The 18,300-nt window shown below is 64.0% G+C and overlaps 10 protein-coding genes across 10 annotated transcripts; 5 read left to right on the plus strand and 5 right to left on the minus strand.

The window, feature by feature from the left end:
• Positions 1–1,148: 1,148 nt before the first annotated feature.
• On the minus strand, positions 1,149–1,525 carry Q8F55_001889 (uncharacterized protein; the record flags this gene model as incomplete). Its single annotated transcript, XM_069350504.1, has 3 exons — positions 1,149–1,328; positions 1,368–1,483; positions 1,522–1,525. 3 exons carry the CDS (start codon positions 1,523–1,525, stop codon positions 1,149–1,151), a joined length of 300 nt encoding a protein of 99 aa, XP_069210890.1.
• A 700-nt stretch (positions 1,526–2,225) lies between these two features.
• Positions 2,226–2,939, minus strand: Q8F55_001890 (uncharacterized protein; the record flags this gene model as incomplete). The annotated part of the gene is made up of 2 exons (XM_069350505.1): positions 2,226–2,230; positions 2,792–2,939. The coding sequence occupies 2 exons, from the start codon at positions 2,937–2,939 to the stop codon at positions 2,226–2,228; spliced, it is 153 nt and encodes a 50-aa protein (XP_069210891.1).
• A 1,030-nt stretch (positions 2,940–3,969) lies between these two features.
• Q8F55_001891 (uncharacterized protein) lies at positions 3,970–4,499 on the plus strand (the record flags this gene model as incomplete). The annotated part of the gene is made up of 2 exons (XM_069350506.1): positions 3,970–4,174; positions 4,261–4,499. The coding sequence occupies 2 exons, from the start codon at positions 3,970–3,972 to the stop codon at positions 4,497–4,499; spliced, it is 444 nt and encodes a 147-aa protein (XP_069210892.1).
• Positions 4,500–4,807: 308 nt separating this feature from the next.
• Positions 4,808–5,867, minus strand: NAS6_2 (putative ankyrin-repeat protein; the record flags this gene model as incomplete). The annotated part of the gene is made up of 6 exons (XM_069350507.1): positions 4,808–4,921; positions 4,959–5,180; positions 5,232–5,264; positions 5,314–5,559; positions 5,723–5,787; positions 5,831–5,867. The coding sequence occupies 6 exons, from the start codon at positions 5,865–5,867 to the stop codon at positions 4,808–4,810; spliced, it is 717 nt and encodes a 238-aa protein (XP_069210893.1).
• Positions 5,868–6,604: 737 nt separating this feature from the next.
• On the plus strand, positions 6,605–8,635 carry PHR2 (1,3-beta-glucanosyltransferase; the record flags this gene model as incomplete). The annotated part of the gene is made up of 8 exons (XM_069350508.1): positions 6,605–6,721; positions 6,793–6,851; positions 6,902–6,919; positions 7,012–7,349; positions 7,389–7,550; positions 7,586–7,847; positions 7,886–8,343; positions 8,391–8,635. The coding sequence occupies 8 exons, from the start codon at positions 6,605–6,607 to the stop codon at positions 8,633–8,635; spliced, it is 1,659 nt and encodes a 552-aa protein (XP_069210894.1).
• A 327-nt stretch (positions 8,636–8,962) lies between these two features.
• Positions 8,963–10,390, minus strand: Q8F55_001894 (uncharacterized protein; the record flags this gene model as incomplete). Its single annotated transcript, XM_069350509.1, has 5 exons — positions 8,963–9,011; positions 9,095–9,170; positions 9,245–9,381; positions 9,448–9,770; positions 9,815–10,390. The coding sequence occupies 5 exons, from the start codon at positions 10,388–10,390 to the stop codon at positions 8,963–8,965; spliced, it is 1,161 nt and encodes a 386-aa protein (XP_069210895.1).
• An 855-nt stretch (positions 10,391–11,245) lies between these two features.
• Positions 11,246–11,964, plus strand: Q8F55_001895 (uncharacterized protein; the record flags this gene model as incomplete). Its single annotated transcript, XM_069350510.1, has 6 exons — positions 11,246–11,427; positions 11,472–11,508; positions 11,545–11,628; positions 11,664–11,714; positions 11,762–11,863; positions 11,920–11,964. The coding sequence occupies 6 exons, from the start codon at positions 11,246–11,248 to the stop codon at positions 11,962–11,964; spliced, it is 501 nt and encodes a 166-aa protein (XP_069210896.1).
• Positions 11,965–12,403: 439 nt separating this feature from the next.
• Positions 12,404–14,242, minus strand: SKO1 (Transcription factor; the record flags this gene model as incomplete). The annotated part of the gene is made up of 3 exons (XM_069350511.1): positions 12,404–13,713; positions 14,022–14,135; positions 14,185–14,242. 3 exons carry the CDS (start codon positions 14,240–14,242, stop codon positions 12,404–12,406), a joined length of 1,482 nt encoding a protein of 493 aa, XP_069210897.1.
• Positions 14,243–15,365: 1,123 nt separating this feature from the next.
• Q8F55_001897 (uncharacterized protein) lies at positions 15,366–15,985 on the plus strand (the record flags this gene model as incomplete). Its single annotated transcript, XM_069350512.1, has 2 exons — positions 15,366–15,701; positions 15,737–15,985. The coding sequence occupies 2 exons, from the start codon at positions 15,366–15,368 to the stop codon at positions 15,983–15,985; spliced, it is 585 nt and encodes a 194-aa protein (XP_069210898.1).
• A 724-nt stretch (positions 15,986–16,709) lies between these two features.
• Positions 16,710–17,819, plus strand: Q8F55_001898 (uncharacterized protein; the record flags this gene model as incomplete). Its single annotated transcript, XM_069350513.1, has 1 exon — positions 16,710–17,819. The coding sequence occupies one exon, from the start codon at positions 16,710–16,712 to the stop codon at positions 17,817–17,819; it is 1,110 nt and encodes a 369-aa protein (XP_069210899.1).
• Positions 17,820–18,300: the final 481 nt, after the last annotated feature.

Raw genomic sequence — 18,300 nt, forward strand, 5'->3', positions numbered from 1 at the left:
GAGAGCTAGATGTACAGTGTGTGTGGGCGTGGGTGCCCGACTGATGGTCGTGTCGTCGGGGTCGTCGCGTCGCGGTGGAAGGGTTCGTCGTGGCGTCGTGGGTGGGGGATACAGGGCGGCGTAGTCGCGGATGCTTGCCTTTTGGTTGCGTCTCGCCCACCCTACAGGCTGCGGCCGCACAGCGAGCAGTGTACCGACCCGTCGCGGCTCCTTCTCGGCGAGCAGTCGCCTGTGGTGGTCAGCCCGCGCTGTGCTGTTCCCTCACCCCCGGCGCCCTCGCCCGAGGCGTTGCCGGTACACGTGTCGCCGTACGCCGCTGCCAGTCCGTCGGCCGCCGTGACCATGATGCTGGGGGCTGGGTTGTCGGCGTGGGGGTCGGGGGTGGGGGTGGGGGTCGTCGCGGTGTCGTGGCCCGCGGCCATCGGCGCCTTTTATCGTGGTGTGGACGGTTGGTTGCCTGCCCATGGCCCCATGTTGTGACGACGTTGTGACGACGCTGCGCCGCACGGACGGCCCACGTTCACCTGACCAACACGTTTGGTATACGCTCGGGCCCGCCGGCGACGACGACACGGCGCGAGCCGATGGCGCGAGGGGGCGTGAGGGTGGCTCGCTGCGGCGTGCTCCTGGCGAGGGGCGACGGCGCGACAGCAAGCTCGCAGGCGTCGCACCGCGCTGCACAACGTCCTCGCTGCGAGTATGCGACGCGGCTGCACGGCGCGCACGGCGGCCCGCCCGCTGCCGTCGCCGTGTCGTGACGACAGCGGTGGCCCTGCCGCACCCCACGACCTCTACGAGACAGTGAGCCCGCGCCGCTTGCTCGCCGCACAGAAGCTCGCCGCAAGCCGTATCCCCGATCGGCTATTGTTGTGTGCGGCGCGATTCGTGATTGCACGCTCTTCCGTTCGTCGACCAAGCTGCCGCACAATGGTCACTGGCGCGAGGTCGTCACGGCATTGTCCGTCCACATTGCCCGTGTGCGTGTGCGCTCACACCAGCGTGATCCCAAATCACGCGTGCATCGACATGTATCGACATTACCTCGTCAACTCCACACCCGCTCTACCGGCACCCCCTCCCCCTTGGGGCGGTGCCGTTTCACAGCGCAACCATTGTCCTGGCCACCACTCTCTTCTCAATCACACCTTCTAAACATTGGCGAGCAGTGGAAGGCCGAATGCCACGGCCGCGACCAACCCAAGGCTCGCGACCCACGCGTAGCCCACACCATGCGTTCGCTGGCCACTCGACTGGAGCGACCCGTTCGAGTCCGTCTTGATCGCCGTCGCGCCGGGAGCCTGGGTGAGGTGAACCGCAGTCGTGTACGTCTTGTCGTGTCAGTTCACCGTCACGGGAATAGCACAAACCTGCTGCGAAACCGAACCCTGCGCGTCCGTCGTCGGTCTGGTCAACGTCACGACGGCAATGCCGAGATCGCTTCCGGCTGTCGCAGTAGGGTTGGTGGCCGTGAGTGTGACGATAACTGTCGTGTCAGCGTGCCGTCGCCGGAAGCAGTCTTACCCATTCCTCCATCTTGGGTCGTGCTCTGCTGGGTCCCGGCAGTGAGTGTGACGACTACCGTTCGGAGAGAACTGGAAGTTGTTACGGCACCGTTGGCGCCAGTGGTCGTTGCGACCTCCGTGATCACGTTCGTGAATGTAAGGACGGGAGGAGGCGCCTGGGGCGTGGGGCTCGCCGCTGGTGCCGGGTTGTTACCTCCTCCTGCATTGGGGCTCGGAGCTGGGGCGGGCTGCTGGCCCGGTGGCGGGTTTTGCGTGTTGGCCGGAGGAGGGTTTTGTGTGTTCGCAGGCTGTGGGTTGGAGTTGGCCGGCGGCGGGTTGTTTGTGTTGCCCGGAGCGGGTGGGACTGGCGCAGAGCTCGCAGGTGGCGCTGGCGGCGTCGATGCGCCAGGCGGAGCTTGTGACGGTGGCGCGACGGATGGCGGAGCGACGGATGGCGGCGCTACCGAGGGCGGTGCGACCGATGGCGGCGCGTTGGATGGAGGAACAACCGATGGCGGTGCCTCTGACGGTGGCACGACCGACGGCGGAGCTTGCGACGGGGGAGCACCAGAAGATCCTGCCGGAGGCTCCGAGGCTGGCGGTGCGGACGATGCTGGAGGCTCGGCAGAGGAAGCCGGTGGCGCCTCTGACGACGGGGCGACGGAGATTGGAGGCAGCGAGAGCGGAGGAATCGACCGCGAGGGCCACGACGGTTGCGGGCTGTCACTCTGTAAGGGTTAGCATGAACATGTGCTGGCGCCGGTGGCAGCGGTGGGGACGAGGGCACTATGCAAGCGACGAGAGCACCATGCAAGCGACGACGGCACCATGCAAGCCGTCTCTCTCGACGATGTTGCATCCGGCGTGCGTGCATTGCGGAGTCGTGCCAAGGCCACTCAGGCACTTACTGCGGGTGGACTAGATGGCAAACTAAGGAACATTAGAGTTTGATCAAGGCCCCAGCGGAGTCACATGTGCGCAGTGCACTCACCCCGGTGACGATTCCGGTGCCGACGACGGCGGCGGCGGTGATGGCGACGGGGGCGGGTCAGATGCAGAGGGTTGGGGCGGGGCAGAGTCGGAGGCGGGCACGACGACGTTGGAGGAAGGTGCAGGGTCAGATGGGGGAGGGATCAGACTGAGTGACGGTGAACTGGGGCACTAGGCCGGCGACGACATACCTTCCTGCGAGGGGGTCAGCAAGCATGCTCGGGGCCTCGGGGGTGGCCTTCTCTCGGGCCATGCGGGCCAGTGCGTAGCAGCTAGTGCACCGGCACAACCTGCCCCACGACAGGCCGACTCACCAGACACTTCCTGGCGCTTGAGCCAGATGCCCTGGGGGTTGGCGGGCACGAAGCGGGCGTTTGCGAGCGCGGGGACGTTGTCGCCCGCGCCGAGGACGGCGAGGGCGACGAGGGTGATGGCGACGGAGCGCATTGTGAGTGGGGGGGAGGGGGAGGGGGAGTGTGCAGTGTACAGAGAAGCAAGGTCGGGGCCGGTGTCGATCTATATACCTGGTGTGGGTGTGAACTGGGCGTTGGCTCAACCCTGGACTGGTTGACGCCGACGAGCCTGGATGTGCGCCGGCTGGATTGTTCATTACCAATGACGTACTCTGCCCATAGGGGTGTCACATTGCAATCGTCCTAGGCCGGCCTGCCGTGGACCTGCCTGCACAGTGCAGTCAGTGCAGTGCAAGCAGATCGATCTCGCCATGCCGTCCAATAGTGGTGCCGCATGCCGGACGGGACCTCCGCGGTATGGCGCTGGCGCAGGCGACCGACGACGGACACGAGCGCCGCAACTGCAGCATCGCTGCATTCATCCGATAAGGATGAAACGGCCCTGGCGACCGAATGGAGCAAGACAGCCCGCAGACTCACACCAGACTATTCAATTGATTTCTCACATCATCAAGAGGGCAAGGAACTGGAGGCACCGGGGGGGAGTGGGGGGGTGGGGGGCTGCTACATACGAGCCGCGGCTCGGCGTCGGCGAGCAGTGGGCGCAGCGCTGGCCGGCGCTGCTAGCGCCGACGCTGCTCACCGTCCGCTCGCGTCCGCTCGCTCCCAGCACAGATCTGGCACTGCATCGCCGCGCGGCCAGGCGGTGTGGACGGACGCACGGGCAGCACCGAGGCCAGCAGCGATCGCGGCGCCGCTCGCCACCGCCCCGCCACCAGGCTTGGCGGCGACGGCCAGATCTGGATCTCCGTCCGATCTGTCTCGTCGCACCGCCGGCCGCCGGCATGTGCAGAGCGGGCAGTGGGTCAAGTGGGACGAGGCATGCACGCGGCAAGCGCTGGCCGCCGCGTTCCCTACACAACCGACCCCTCGGCCCACGCCGACACCGACACCGCGGCATCAGATCCCGCCCGCCCCGCCGGCCCGTGCACCCCCCCCCAGCCGTAGCCGGCATCTCGCGGGCCGTCAACACAACCCCACCTCTTGGCTACACATAACCCGCAATGCTCGCGCTCCTCAAGCCGTCGCCCGCGCTCACTCGCCCCCTCACCCGCCCCCTCGCCCGCTCGCTCGCCACCTCGCGCCCCACCGCAATGCCGCTCTACATCTGCTACTGCCCCGACTACCCCGACAACGTCGAGGCGCGGCTCAAGGTCCGCGACGCGCACCTCGCCGAGGCGACAAAGGACAAGGAGACGGGCGCGAGCGGTGAGTCGGGGTGTGGGGTGTGGGGCGTGGGGCTGGACCCCGGCTGGCAGCGACGCCTGTGCAGAGTAACCCCCTAACCCACCCAGTCTTCGGCCGCGCATACCTCTCGGACGACGTCGCGACCCACTCCCCCGGCGCCCCCACGGCCAACCAGATCCCCGGCATGGCCGGCTCGTTCATGGTCCTCCGGCACCCGACGCTCGAGGCGTGCTGGGAGCGCATCAAGGCCGACAAGTACTGGACCGGCGGTGTGTGGGACAAGGAGAAGCTGCGCGTGCATGAGATTATCGGCGCGGACGTCGACGACACGATCAAGATTCAGTAGGCGTTGCATGGATGGATTGAGGGAGGATTGGGCTTGAGGGTGGGTGGGAGGCGGATGGCAAGGCGGCCGGCATAGTGGCGGGGATGTGGGGGGCGCCGAGGAAGACAAGGAAGGCAGAGCAGAGTAACAAACTGCGACGAAGACGAGGAAGGCAGCGCAGCATGACGGACGGCGCCGAAGACCAGGAAGGCAACCAGCGGGATGACAAGAGTGCCTCCTGGTATGCTGCCCGGGGCGTGTCCACCCCTTGCATCTTCTAATCACAATACATGCCGTCGCCATCTCCCCACGCACACCTCTATCAACATCTAGTCGAGCGTGTCACGGCTGCCGACCTTGCAGACGACATACGAACGCACATTCTTCTGCTCCTGTCCTCCGACGCCCTCAATCTCCTCGGGCACCTCGCCGTCGACATTAGTCTGGTAGGTCAGCAATCGAATTTACGTCTCCACCTACCCTCTCGCGGTCCGCGCCAGCCTCGATGAGGGTCACGGCAGCATCGCCGTGGCCGCTCTCAAACGCGAGGTGGAGAGGCGTGTTGCCCGCCCGGTCCTGCGTGTTGAGGCGGGTCTTGGGGCGCCCTGGTGGAGGGTTGAGCAGGATGCCGAGGAAGCCAGCGTTGCCAGTCGTCGCGGCACGGTGCAGAGGGTGCTGGTTGGCGCGGTCGCGAGCATTGATCTGGGTTTGTCAGCGACGGTACAAGGCACTTGGACTTGTCCAACCACTTACGTCTGCGCCTCGTTGGATAAGCAAGCGCCCGAGCTGGTACATCAGCAACTGCAGGTGAGGGGACCGTCCGGACGACACCTACCGAGACGTTGCCCTTGGACGCAGCGTAGTGCAGCCCCGTCTGGCCCTTGTCGTTGGCCGAATCGACCTTTGCGCCGGCGTCGAGCAGTGCCGTCGCATTCTCAAGCTGGCCCGAGGCAGCGGCGATGACGAGCGGCGTCCATCCCAGCGCGTCGCGTGCCTCGAGGTCAGGCGAGTGCGAGAGGAGCAGCTGCGTCACGCCGAGGTTACCTGCCGATGCGGCCCAGTGGAGCGGGGTGCGGCCGTCCTGTGTCGACGCGTCGAGAGTGTGCCAAGCAGACGCGACAAGACACGCACGGTGGTTTATGAGCGAACGCCGTGATTGCGATGCAGCGGACGGGGATCATGGCCGAAAGACGCAAAGTCAGAAACAGGGTTGCGTCATGTGAGGGGGAATGTGTCCAACTCACGTCGTCCTTAGAGTTGATGGCCGCTGGCGTCTCTGACAAGAGCGAACGGATGAGGCCGGGCTGGCCTGGGAATGTGAGCATGTGCGTGTAGGGCGGGGGGTCACCTACCTTCCTGTGCTGCGCGATGAATGCTCAAACTTGACATGATGTGTGATGATGATTGTAAAGCGATGGATCGAAGTTGAAGCGTGTCTTCCCTGCCTACACACGCTTAGGTGTCGTGACTGTGAAGTGGAGGTGGGTGGCTTGCGGGCTTGGATGACCATGTGCCGAGGGGGTGGGTGCGTGCCTGACTGGCCTGACTGGACTGACTTGGGTCATGAGGTCACCCACCAGGCCACCAGCTAATAGCGCCGTTTTCCCACATCCTAATAGCCGATTAAATGACGACGCTGCCCTGTTTTGAACAGTGTTTGAGCCGTCACCGTCGCTGCCCCACCCCACCCCACCCCACACGCACCCACACCACCGCCCCGCCTTTGTTCCCTGCCCAGATGCCGTTTCCGCCATGTCATGCAAACACTGCCTCCGTTCTTGGCTCTTGGCTGTGCATCCCTTGGCCCTGCTCTCGCCATCTCAACAAGGGCCAACAGCTCCATTCTAGTACATCTACCCCAGTCTCCCTCCCACTCTCCCTCTCCCTCTCTCTTCCCCACACCACACACACCACTCGACGACAACAACATCCTCGTGTGGTGACCTCCACCCTTTTCCTTCCATCCCTGTCCCCCTCCCGGTCCTTCTCTCTCCCACCAAACCCTGACGTCCACTTCCTAGCCTGGGACAGTCGTCGCCGCTCACCGCAGCAATCCCACCTCATCCCCCCCTCATCCTCTCGACTCCACTCTTGCAACTGCACATCCCATCTAGCTCGACAACAAGATGCGCTTCTCGCTCGGTGCTCTGGCAGCGGTCCTTCCTTTGGCCGCCGCCCTTCCTCAGATTACCCGCTCTGGCAAGTACCTTTACGATCCGAGCGGCACCCGCTTCTACATCAAGGTGAGTGGAGCCATGGCCATGTTTGCGTCGTCGACGGCACGGACCGCAACAGGCGACTAACACGACTGCAGGGCGTGGCATACCAGCCTCAAGGCAACCTCGCCGTGTCGACGGAAGCCAACGAAGCCAAGTGGGTTCTGTCGAGATCCGACCACAGAGTGACTGTGCTAACATGGCCAGCGGTGGATTCCCCGAACCGTACGTCTGCATGGCGATCGGCAAAGTGTTGTTGCTCGCACCGCTTTGCACGACTCGCACGATCACCCGCTTCGCGAGACTAACCTCTGCAGATCCGACTTTGTTGACCCCCTGTCGTCGTCGACCAACTGTACTCGTGACATTCCCCACCTCAAGGACCTTGGCGTCAACGCTGTCCGCGTGTACAGTGTCAATGCCTCGCTCAACCACGACGACTGCATGAAGGCGCTCGACGACGCTGGCATCTATGTCCTCCTCGACGTCTCTCTCCCCCTCAACGGTAGCATTGACCGTTCCTCGCCCTCTTGGACCACCAACCTCCTCAACGAGTACACGAGAACCATCAACGTCTTTAACAAGTACCCCAACATTCTCGCGTACAACATCGGTAACGAGGTCATCAACACGGTCAACAACAGCAACGCTGCTCGTGGGTAATTGTATACGAATCGTTATCTGACCCACGCAGCTTTCGTCAAGGCTGCCGCCCGCGACACCAAGGCGTACCTCAACTCGATCAACTCAAAGGCTCTGGTCGGCTACGCTGCCGTCGACACTGACCTCGAGTTCCGCAACGCCCTGGCCGACTACCTCACCTGCGGCAACGAGAGCGTTTCGGTTGACCTCTATGGTGCGTGGGACTGCTGCCTGCCAATCTGACGCCAGGCTTGAACAACTACGAGTGGTGTGGCGCGGCTACCTACAGCAACTCTGGATGGAACGTCATTACTGAGGGCTTCCGCAACCTCACGGTCGCCGCTTACATGTCCGAGTTTGGCTGTATCAAGGAGGGCCCGCGCCAGTGGACTGAGGTTCCCGCCATGCTCTCTGCGCCTGTGGCAGACGTCTTCTCCGGTGGCATTGCCTTCAGCTACTTCCCTACCAGCGACAACTACGGAATGGTGACGTTCTCGGGCGATGGCTCTACGTGAGTTGCTGGCGACACTGCGATTACTGACATGACAGTGTCAACGTCAACAGCGACTTCACCGCGCTTGGTCGCCAGTACTCGAACACTTCGGGCCCCAACAGCCCCGCTCAGAGCGCTCAGAGCAATTCGGTCCTCGCATGCCCTCCTACCAGCCCCATTCTGGCTGCCAGCACTGAGCTCCCCCCTACGCCCAACGAGGAGGTCTGCAAGTGCATCAACGACAATGCGCTTGGCTGCAAGGCCATCCCCGCTACGGCCAACAACCCCATCAAGGTTGGTGCCCTCATCAACCAGGCCTGTGGCCTGCTCTCCCAGAGCAACTCGACCGTCTCGTGCACTACCATTGCCGGTGATGGCCAGACCGGCCAGTACGGCCCCCTTGCCATGTGCTCTCCCGACATCAAGCTGAACTACGTCATGTCGGCGTACTACGACGCCAACCCGGTTGCCACCTCGTGCGACTTTGGTGGCAACGCCACGCTGTCGACTTCGCGTAAGTGCTGGGAGAATGGTCCTTGGTCCAGCGCTAACGGCTCGTAGCTCTCAGTGCCGGGGCTGCTCAGGAAGCTGCTGCGTCCTGCCTTGCCGGAAAGCCCCCGATCTTCACCCCCACGGCGTCCGACCCTCCTACTAGCAACACTGCTTCTCCCAGCAGCCCCGCCACCTCGTCGGGTAAGCCCAGCTCTGCTGCTCGCGTTGGCGCGGTTCTTCCGACGTCTTCGGTGGCTACCCTTGTCCTCGGCGCTCTTGGCTTCGTTGCCGGTGCCGCGGCTGTCCTCGCCTAAGGGCCTGTCTCCCTACCCATTTACAGGGCAGATATCATATGGACTTTGATCAGAGTAGCGTAATGGACGAGCATGCAGTGATGAGAAGAGCACGAAGTTTCGTTGGGCCATCCGCCGTCTGGTCTCTCCGCGTACCCCCCCTGGGACAGCCTTGTAAAACAATCTCACGGCCTGCTGCACCGCCGGCCCCCCGCGCCCACACACAGCGAATGATATAACATGACGGTAATGCCTAAGACTCATAAATGTCGTCGGTCCCGATACACAGACCTATACCCAAACACAGGACCCAAACGACGTTCCGCTCCAAACTGTGCGCACGCTGCATCACCGCTTGCTGAGCTGGGCGTGCTGCTTGTTGTATAACTGTCCGGCGCTGTGGACGTCAGCACGGTTGGCTTGTCGGATACCCGAGTTGCCGGGGGTGCGGGGGCGTGACAATTTTGCGAGTGCACTCACCTGATGAAGGCTGCAGTGAGGCCAGTCGCGCACTGCACTGGCTCCTTGAACCATGTGAGGTGGAACACGTCGTACGCTGGGAGTGTGAGCTACGCGTACAGGTTTGCGGCGGGCGCTGCTTGGCGCTGCTCGCCGCCCCGCCCCACTCACAAACAAAGACGAGGTCACACAGGTACTTTGTGCGCGACCACTCGTCCTGCGTCTTCTCTGACTGGGAGCGGTTGGTGGTGCGCGCCTTTACGTGGAGGTTCCAGAGCCCGCTGAGCGTGTTGAGGAACCATATCCGGCTGGTGGGTGTCGGCGTCAGCGGGGGCCGCGGGGGCAGGGGCGGTTGGGGGAGCAGCTCTACTCACTTTGCCCAGCGATCCGCAATCGCGCCCTTCTTGCGGGACATGATGCCGAGCTTTGAGAGGCAGTAGACGTCGTCTGCGAGCGCGCCGACGAGGTCGACGAGGTGGCCTAGGAACTCGCGCGCGCTCGTCGGCTCTGGCGAGAGCAGCGCGCCGGCCGGGCGCAGCGGATTGAGCAGGAGCAGGCACTTGCGCGTGAGGCTGAGGCCCGAGACGGCGATCTGCGTGCGCTTGCGGTTGGCCGTGAACCACTTTGTCAGCGGCCGCACGGCGGCGATGAGGCCCAACACGTAGAGGTACGAGCGCATCGAGTACTGGACGATTTTCTGCGCGCACGCGGTTAGCGCCTACTCGGGCATGCTGGGCCCACCAGGATCTTGTCGCGGCCTTTACTCAGGTCCATGAGGGCGGCCAGCACCTCTACGGCGTGCGGGCCCGGGAGGCGTTTTGGCGAGAGGCCGCGCGGCTTGGTCGCCATGCCCTGCTGTTGTGAGGAGTATGAATGATTGTGGTGGTGGTGGTGGGGGTGGGGGTGAGCGTGGCCGTTTGTCTCTTCGTGGGCTGCGCCGGTGCCGGCGCCGTTGGGCGCCCATGGCCGAGGATGGTCGTCGTCGTCCTCGATGGGAATGGGCTTTTCGCGCTCAGCGCCCCAGGGATCGGGCATGGTGCTTGCAGACAGCGGTGGAGAAGGAGGGTGGTGCGTGTAGAATGTGTGCGACGACGTCGAGCCCGTGTGTGACGACGAGGCCGAGGGCGGACTCGAACCTGACCAGCCGGCCTGCAACTGCGCCAGGGACAGGTGCGCCGGCGCGTGCAACGCCAACGGCGCGGCCTGAAACGGGTAGCTGTGCGCGCGCACGGGCGACGGGTGCACCAGGTGCTGGTGCTGGTGCAGGTGGTAGGGGCCGGGGGGGTATCGTTGAGGAGTCGCCCACGCGTCGGTCATGCGTGCGTCGTGCGTATGGATACAGATGCGACAAGATACAGAGGGGAGTGTGAGTTCACGCGCGTCAGGGTAACCTTGGGCGTGCCGTGTAATAAGGAGGGGGTGGGGTGGTGGGCGGCGGCGGCGGCGGCTAGCCAAGACTGGCGGCCTGGATAGCCTAGCCTGGGTCGCAAGTGGCGGCGGCCGGGGGGGTCACACCGTACAGAGCGCAGCACACGACACGCCGAATGCATGCGACAAGGTCGTGCATGTGTGAGCCGACGCCGCTTGCATGAGCCCGAGCGGTGCTCGCGGTGCTCGGCGCTGGCGAAGCGCTGCTGCTGTACACCCCCGCACACACACGCGCCGGCAATCACCCGCCGCCCGCGCCCAACGTCATCATCCACAGTCATCACATCCTCGTGGTCGGGGCCAAAACAACAAGATTGAACTCTTAGAATCTCTCTAATAGTTTTGTTCCAGAAATTGCTCACTAAGCTGATTACAACCAGTAAGACGGTAGGATTGCTTTTTTTCAACTAGCAAATAGCTCGACTCGGATAGGCTCCTCACTGTCAAAGCTTCTAACCCTAGCAGAAGGATACTTGCCAGCGGGCTGAAATGGTTTTAATCTTGCCATTAGGCGTATTTCGGCGGCCCGGGATTTCGGTATGTGGCGCCGCGAAGCGGCGGCACTGAGTTGTTCCGTTGGCATTCCCTCCACCCCAGGTGTCCATCACGCAGTGCCTTGCCGCCTCGCCGCCTCGCCGCCTCGCCCCTCACTCCGCGATTAAGCTCTCGTCCCTCCCCCCCGCCCCCTCGGCTCACGCCGAACCGACGTCGTACCCCACCCCCCCCCCCACCCCGACGCGCCGCATGTCCCTCTTCAACGCGTTCAAGAAGTCGCCAGGAGACACATCGCCCGCAGCAGGCGAGTACTACGCCAAGACGCTGCGCTCCAACGTCGAGTCGTTCACGTCGCCTCCCTCGCCCATGTCTGCGCGCGGCTCTGCCCTCTCGCCGCCGCTGCGCTCGGCGTCGGCCTCCCCGCGGCCCAAGTGCGCCCCTCACCGTGTCGCCGTGGACAGAGCTCACGCCCCAGGTTCCCGGCCGACCAGCTGCGCCCCTTCATCCGGACCGTGAGCGGCCTTGACTTGAGCTTACTGACCCCCCAGCTGCTCTCCAAGACGCTCGTCAAGGTCGCGTGGGACAGCACCGACCGCAGCCGCATGGCCTTCTACAGCAAGGAGCTGTGTGAGGTGCGTGTTGCTCCCCCCGGCCCAGCTCACCCCAGCGCATCAAGCAGCGCATGGTCGAGATCGAGCCAAAGGGCTACAAGTTTATCGTGAGCACACCCCATCGCGCCTTCCTCGCTCGCACTCACCCGCACAGGTCACGTCCACCTTCTCTGAAAACCTCGGACAGGCAGGCCGCGCAGACCTGTCGTGCCACTGGGAGGACGCAGACTCGGCCATCCAGGAAATGTACTCGAACGTGGGTGGACCAGTGCTGGCGCGCGGCGCGCTCGCAGCAGCGCTAACCTCGGGCAGGACACGCTCATGGTCGTCATCATCGCCTACGCGATCCGCGTTTGATTGGCGTCGGCGTCGGCGCCCCACACTCTCCATACAACATGTTGCACACACCACCCACACACCCACACTCATGTACACACACTGCACACACACACCACACACACACACACACATGTATAAGGGACGATAGGCTGCATCAGAGCTCGGGGATACAAGGATAGCGCTATAATCGGTCTCAACACGGTGGGGGCAGTCGGTAAGGAAGGATCGAAAGCGAAAAGGATGGTTCTTCACATTGCGAAGGGGGCGTCTTTTGGGGGAAAGCCGGCCGTAAAGCCAGTCGGCCTTGTCCGTGCAAAGAGTCCAGCATGTGAGGATGACGGGGCTGCGGGTCGCAGCGAATATGCTGGGTAGATGACAACTGTTGTAGGCTTTGTCGAGTGGGAGGAGAGTGAGAGGAGATTGAGAGTGGTGGGGAAAGATGTAGTCTTGGGGTGGTCTAACGGAGGGGGCGGCCGTACGCAGGCTGCTGCTGCATGGGGATGCCGATGCCACAGTCGCGGTGCTGCATGAGGATCGACGACAATCGTGCAATCTCCTCGTCGAGCGTGTGCACCGTCTGCTGGAGACGCTCGTTCTCCATCGACAGGGTCTCGACCTTGTTCTGCAGCTCGCCAAGCCAGGCCTTCTTTCGCTGACGGCACTTGAGGGCAGCTTGACGGTTGCGCTCGAGGAAGTTGCGGCGCTTGTCCTCCTCGGTCTCGTTGCGGTTGCCCCCCTTCTTGTCGTCGCCCTCGCCATCAGACGAGTCGCTGGGCATCTCGTCCTTGGCCTTCTTGCCCTTCTTTGCCGCGCCTGCCTTGCCAGTGCCAGACTCTTTGCGCTTCTGACCGGCAGCCGCCTTTGGCTCGGCGCCGCGCTTGGGGGTGCCAGACTTGGCCTCCTCTTCCCGCTTTGACAACTCTTGATGGGCCTGGGAGAGCAGGAACAAACCGTTGGCGGCCTGGCTGGCCGCATTGGCGTTCTGCTGAGCAAAGTCGGGGTGGGACATGCCTGGGGCAACGGCGCCAGGGTGCACGGGCTGGTAGAAAGGGGGGGCGATGCCACCTGCTGGGCGGTTGAGTTCGGTGACCGCAGTGGTCAAGGCGTTGAGTGCGTTGGGAGGGATCGTCTCCTGGCCGCCGTGCGCAGGGTTCAGATGGGAGAGACCGTGGGGTCCGCCTTGCTGGCTCTGCAAATGAGGAGGGATGGCGGAAGGTGGCTGACGCTCGTTGAACTGTCCGGCGGGGGCACCGTTGTTGGCAGGGGGAGCTCCGTCGGTGGTCTCGCTGTTCACGTTGGTGATGCTGTTTAAGAAAGCCGCAGTGTTGGGACTGGGCATAGGCAGGGCGCCAAAGTTTGAGTTGAGAAGTGCGTTGTATCCGGGGGTGAAGCCAGATCCAGTGCCAGGAGTGAAGCCAGTGCGGAAAGTGCCAGCCTCAAACGTGTTGTTGTTGTTCTCGCCGCCAGCGGCAGCAGCGGCTTGACTTCCTTGAGCGGGGCCAGCCAGCATAGCAGGACTCAGTGGTCCTGCACGAAGAGAGTGTCCGGCGAGCCAGGGGAACTGGCTGGGGTCGGCCGCGGCGGGGCTAGTTAAACTGGAGAGCGGGGGAAGGGCGTTGTGCTTGACACTGGTGGCGTCGCCACCACGAGGAGGAGTAGTGCGTTCGGTGGAAGCGGAACCGCGAGAGAAGGACTGTTCAAATGGGTTCGGCTCGAGATCGAACATGGACGGGTTGGTAGAGTCGTTTGCGGCTCCAGGGGACTTGGCTATGGGCATGTTAGCGTGCTGTGGTGGGCAAGAGGTGAGGACTAGTGACGCAGTTGCCAAGCCATTGTGAAGTGGAGCCCCCAGGTGGCTGGAGACACGACACAATACGAGGTGTGGACATGTTGCTCATGCACTGGAATGAGATTGAGTGGTCTGGGCCACCCAGTGTACGAGACACAATCGATGGGCCCTGGGCCACATTTGGGGACATGGGGGACAGTACGACAAGGAATGACGAAGCCCCCTTCTGGCCGCCGCCACCCCCGGTCGACTCCTATGCTTTCCAAACCGATGCAGCAAGACTCACCTTCAGCCTCGTCCTTGCGGTCGTCGCGATCCTCCTTGGGCTCCTTGACGTTGGCGGGAGGTTTGTATTTATCCTCAGTCTTCTCGGGCTTGGCCGATGACGATGTTGGGGCAACTGTGGCAGGTGAGCAGTGGCACTAAGAAGGAAGGCAGGGTAAACTCACCTGTAGACGTTGGCCCCGTAGAAGGCAGTACCGACGGTGGAGGTGCTACTGCTGTCATTGATCAAGGGAGTAGTCCAGCAAGGAAACGATGCAGGTGGTAGGCTGCACGGTCTTGATGTGTGCTAAGGAAGGGAGGGGGAACGAGAGTGGGGCCGGGACCGTGACTGTGATGAACTGGAACTCGAGGCGGCGGCGACTTGTAGCACTGTATGGTATACACAAGCACTTGACGTGGGTATGAGCCGATGCAGTGTTGTGGTGTAGGAGGGAGGTAGGAGGGGGGAGGGGGCTGCTCGAGGTTGCATGGGAGGGAGGGAGGGTGCAGTGATGGGGACGAGGGGCACGGAGAGGGTGTAGAGACGGACAGCGGGGACGTTTGGTGGATGATTCAGCACGGCGGGGTCATTTGAAGAGAGCGAGTGCGGCGAGGGAACAAGTGTCAGCAAGGCATCATCAAACAGGCATCGACCGCGACGAAGGATGGCCATCGCATGCTCTGGGACGTGCTCGGCGACCAAGAGTGATGGTCACTGTTGACATTGGCCGACGATGACGTCCGAGGCATCCTTGACGATGGGGGGTAATTTTTCGACTCACCTGATTCAAACGTCTTAGGGATGATTCGGTCTCACTCTCCTCGTACGAGCTTGAGAAAAACGCGCGTGGGTTGCTGTAGAAAGCGTCCGCTATGTGCGGTATGCTCTACAGCAAAGAGATAAGACAAGGAGGAGGAGGGGTGGGTGCGATGCAAGCGTAGGGTCTGGGTGGGTTACGGTGGTTGATGGCGGCTGGCTGTGGGTGGTGGTGACGATGAGCGGCGTGAGGGTGGGTGATGATGGTGATGACGCTTTGTGAGGAACAGACTTGGGCGACGAGCGACGAGCAGTGACGTCGCGCGGCCTGCAGCGACTCTGACGTAGTTGCGACTTGGATGGGGGGGTCAAAAACTGACAGCGACCACAAACAACGCGGGTGAAAAAAATGGCACAAAAAGGAATTTGAAATAATCGGGAGTATTCGCTATTCCCGATTATCACGTGATGTGGCAGTCGAGGCCCGAGCACAAGTGGGTCCGGGGTCCCCGCAGAGCCCGACAACAATGTTCAAAGCCTGCCTTCCCTCCACAACTCTTGTCAACAATATCGTGCAGCAATTTACGGCGGCGGCGGTGGCGGAGTGCAATGAAGCGCCCGGTCCTTGAACGACTGCTGCGCCATGCGCCTCGCGCGCGGCTCTTGTCAACCTCGAGCTCGGCGGCCGGCCCCGCGCCGGCGCGCCTCCTCGCGCTCGCCCAGCTCAGCAAGCAGGACGACCACACCCTGGCGCGCGACTGGATCAACGGCTTCACGCTCGACGACCTCCCCAAGGACGGGTACGAGGTGACGTACGCGCGCTCCAGCGGCCCTGGCGGCCAGCACGTCAACAAGACCAACTCGAAGGCGATTGTGCGGTGCGACGTGCACGCCGCGAGCGGGGTCTGGCTCCCGCCGTTTGTCGTGGCTGCGCTCAAGCGCAGTGTGAGTGGGAGTGTTGGCGCGCACTGACGCCCCAGCCGCACTACCACGCGCCGAGCCTGCTGCTGTCGTCGCAGGCGTCGCGCAAGGCGCCCGACAACCTGGCGCGCGCGCTCCTGACCCTGCACACGTCGATTGTCGACACGACGCGCGGCATGATTGTCGGCGAGACGAGCGAGGAGCAGAAGGAGCGCGTGCGCGGGCACGTCGAGGCCGAGCAGCGGCGCCGGAGGGACGCAAAGGACAAGATGAAGAGCAGGAAGGCGAATCGCAAGGGGGATTATTAAACCGCGAGCGAAGCGAGCGGTCGGGGTGACGATTGCTCGCGCGTGCTCGCCCCACGACAATGGCCGCGGCGTGTACATGCGCCAGTGTGAGTCATGGCCGGTGGGGGTTGATGCGGCAGGCGCTGCCACGTACCGCGCGCCGCGCCATGGCGTACGCGGAGCCGCCGAGCGCCGAGCGCCCTAGGCACAGCGCAGTCGACAGACTCGACGTGCATCCCGTAGACAGCGGCTGGGAACGGAGCAGGTGTAAATCAGCAGCCGTAGTACGCCGTAGTGCTTCTCTGCCGAGTGGGCGCGCCGAACATGCCGAGCGCTAGCGGCCACATGTCGCCGCACTGGACCCACCCGCGTGCAGCCGCCTCCCCCGCATTCCTCGCCGCGACCTGCCGTACATTCTCTCTCTGCCATGCACCACTTGCCATTCACGCCGGCGTGATTGGCGCAAGCACGCAAGCACACACGCAGCCGTGCCCACAGCCCCGAGGAACCCCGTCGAGCCCCGCACGTACTGCCTCGGAACACGCGCCAGGTCAGAAAGCGCGGGTCAATTGCAGCGGCAGTTTGGCCGCCCCCCACGCTCGGCAGGCCATAGCCGGCGGGATCGCGTGGGGTGGGGGGGCTGCGGTCGGAGCAAGTTTCGCCTGGGCCAGACTTGGCACCCTCACATGGCCTGCCTGGCCACTTTGACACGGCGCAACACTCTGCTCGCAGCTCCACATATATCATGGACGGGGGAGCAGGCGACCTCGCCACCGCGGCTGCCAGCGACGCCCCACCACTACCCGACACTGTGCGCGACGCGATCCTCTCGCACCTCCTCCCGCCCGCACCCCCCCTCCCCGTCGAGCTCCTCTCGCGCTCCTTCATCGAGCGGCTCACCTTCCTCCCGCCCGCCGAGGACGACCTCGACGCGCAGCTCTCGCCCTTCCCCAGCGGAAGCTCCGCCCTCGACCCCCACCCGCTCGCCAGCGCGCTCGACGCCCTCTCCGGCGGCTTCAGGCTCCTCCCCACCCAGTACAGCTTCGACGGCGAGATGCTGCTCGCGCGGAGCATAGTCGCGCCCGAGTACGGGCACGGCCAGGCGGTGCACACGACGTTTGAGCACGACGACAAGCGCGGCTGGACTTACCGCGGCGCGAGGGCGAAATTCTCGCTCGGCGACGACGACGACGACGCAGGCTGGGTCAGCCACGTCGAGAACGTGAGCTACAGCGACGACGCGCCAGACGACTACTGGGCGGGCTTTACGCCGCCGAGCCAGCGCGCCGAGCTCCCCGGCGACAACGACGAGGACGACTACTGGGCGCAGTATGGGGCCGGGGCTGAGCCCGCCGAGCCCGCCCGCGGGGCCGAGACGCCAGCGAAACCCGACATCAAGGTCGCCGGGCCCGAGACGGCCGCGACGCTCAGCCTGCTGCTGCAAGGCCTCGTCGCGGACGAGCCCGCCGCCGAGGTCGCCGCGCCCGAGCCCGAGGCGGCGCCGGCGCCAGCGCCCGCCGCACCCGGCGTGCTCGAGCAAAAGATCCGCGCAAAGGTCCGCGCGATCCTCATGCGCGCGTGGAGCGCGTACGCGGCCGAGCAGGACGCCGAGGCCGCCGCGTTCGAGTGGCTGCGCGTCGGGCGCGAGGTCAACGACCGGCCGAGCTGGGGCGGCGGTGCCGAGCCGTACGTCTTTGACGCGAGGACTGCGGTCATGACCGCCCGCGTCGAGGCCGCAAAGGAGGTGTACTCCGCCGTCGACGACTCGCGCGACGGCTTCTGGCGCCTGATCGAGGACGCGATCAAGATCCACACGAGCCCCGTGCTCGGCGACGGCGAGCCGTTCGAGTTCTAGACACTACTGTATACCAGGTTGTACGCTATTGCATCATGCACGGGATAGGATATGAGCGAGGCAGAGGGGCTCGGCGCGGGGCCACGCCTGGCAGAGGGTGAGAGAGCTGGGTCACGCTTGGCACGACAACGCTGCTGGCGAACGAGGCGCCGAGTGGCGGCGCGAGTCGGGCGGTTGCTTGCGCCGCGGGCGTCAGCACATGCTCGGTATATCCGAGGTCTTGTCGGCGTCAGCGCCAGCGTCAGCTGATGAGCAGTGAGTACCTTGCACTTGGTGTCAGCTGCGTGACGTCGATGTCGAGTGACACTGCGCCGTGACACGATCCAACGGGCCAAACAGTCGCACTTCCAGCCGCGGCCACGGCCAGCCTTTGGCGCCCCCGCCCCCACAGTGATTCGGCATCCGCATCCCGTGCTATTGATTGATTTTCCGCCGTCTGGCTACGCCGCTACTCCGCCACGCCGCGCCGCTGGCTACATTA

Source organism: Vanrija albida, assembly GCF_041260175.1.
Source record: "Vanrija albida strain AlHP1 chromosome Unknown contig_2, whole genome shotgun sequence".
NCBI lineage: Eukaryota > Fungi > Basidiomycota > Tremellomycetes > Trichosporonales > Trichosporonaceae > Vanrija > Vanrija albida.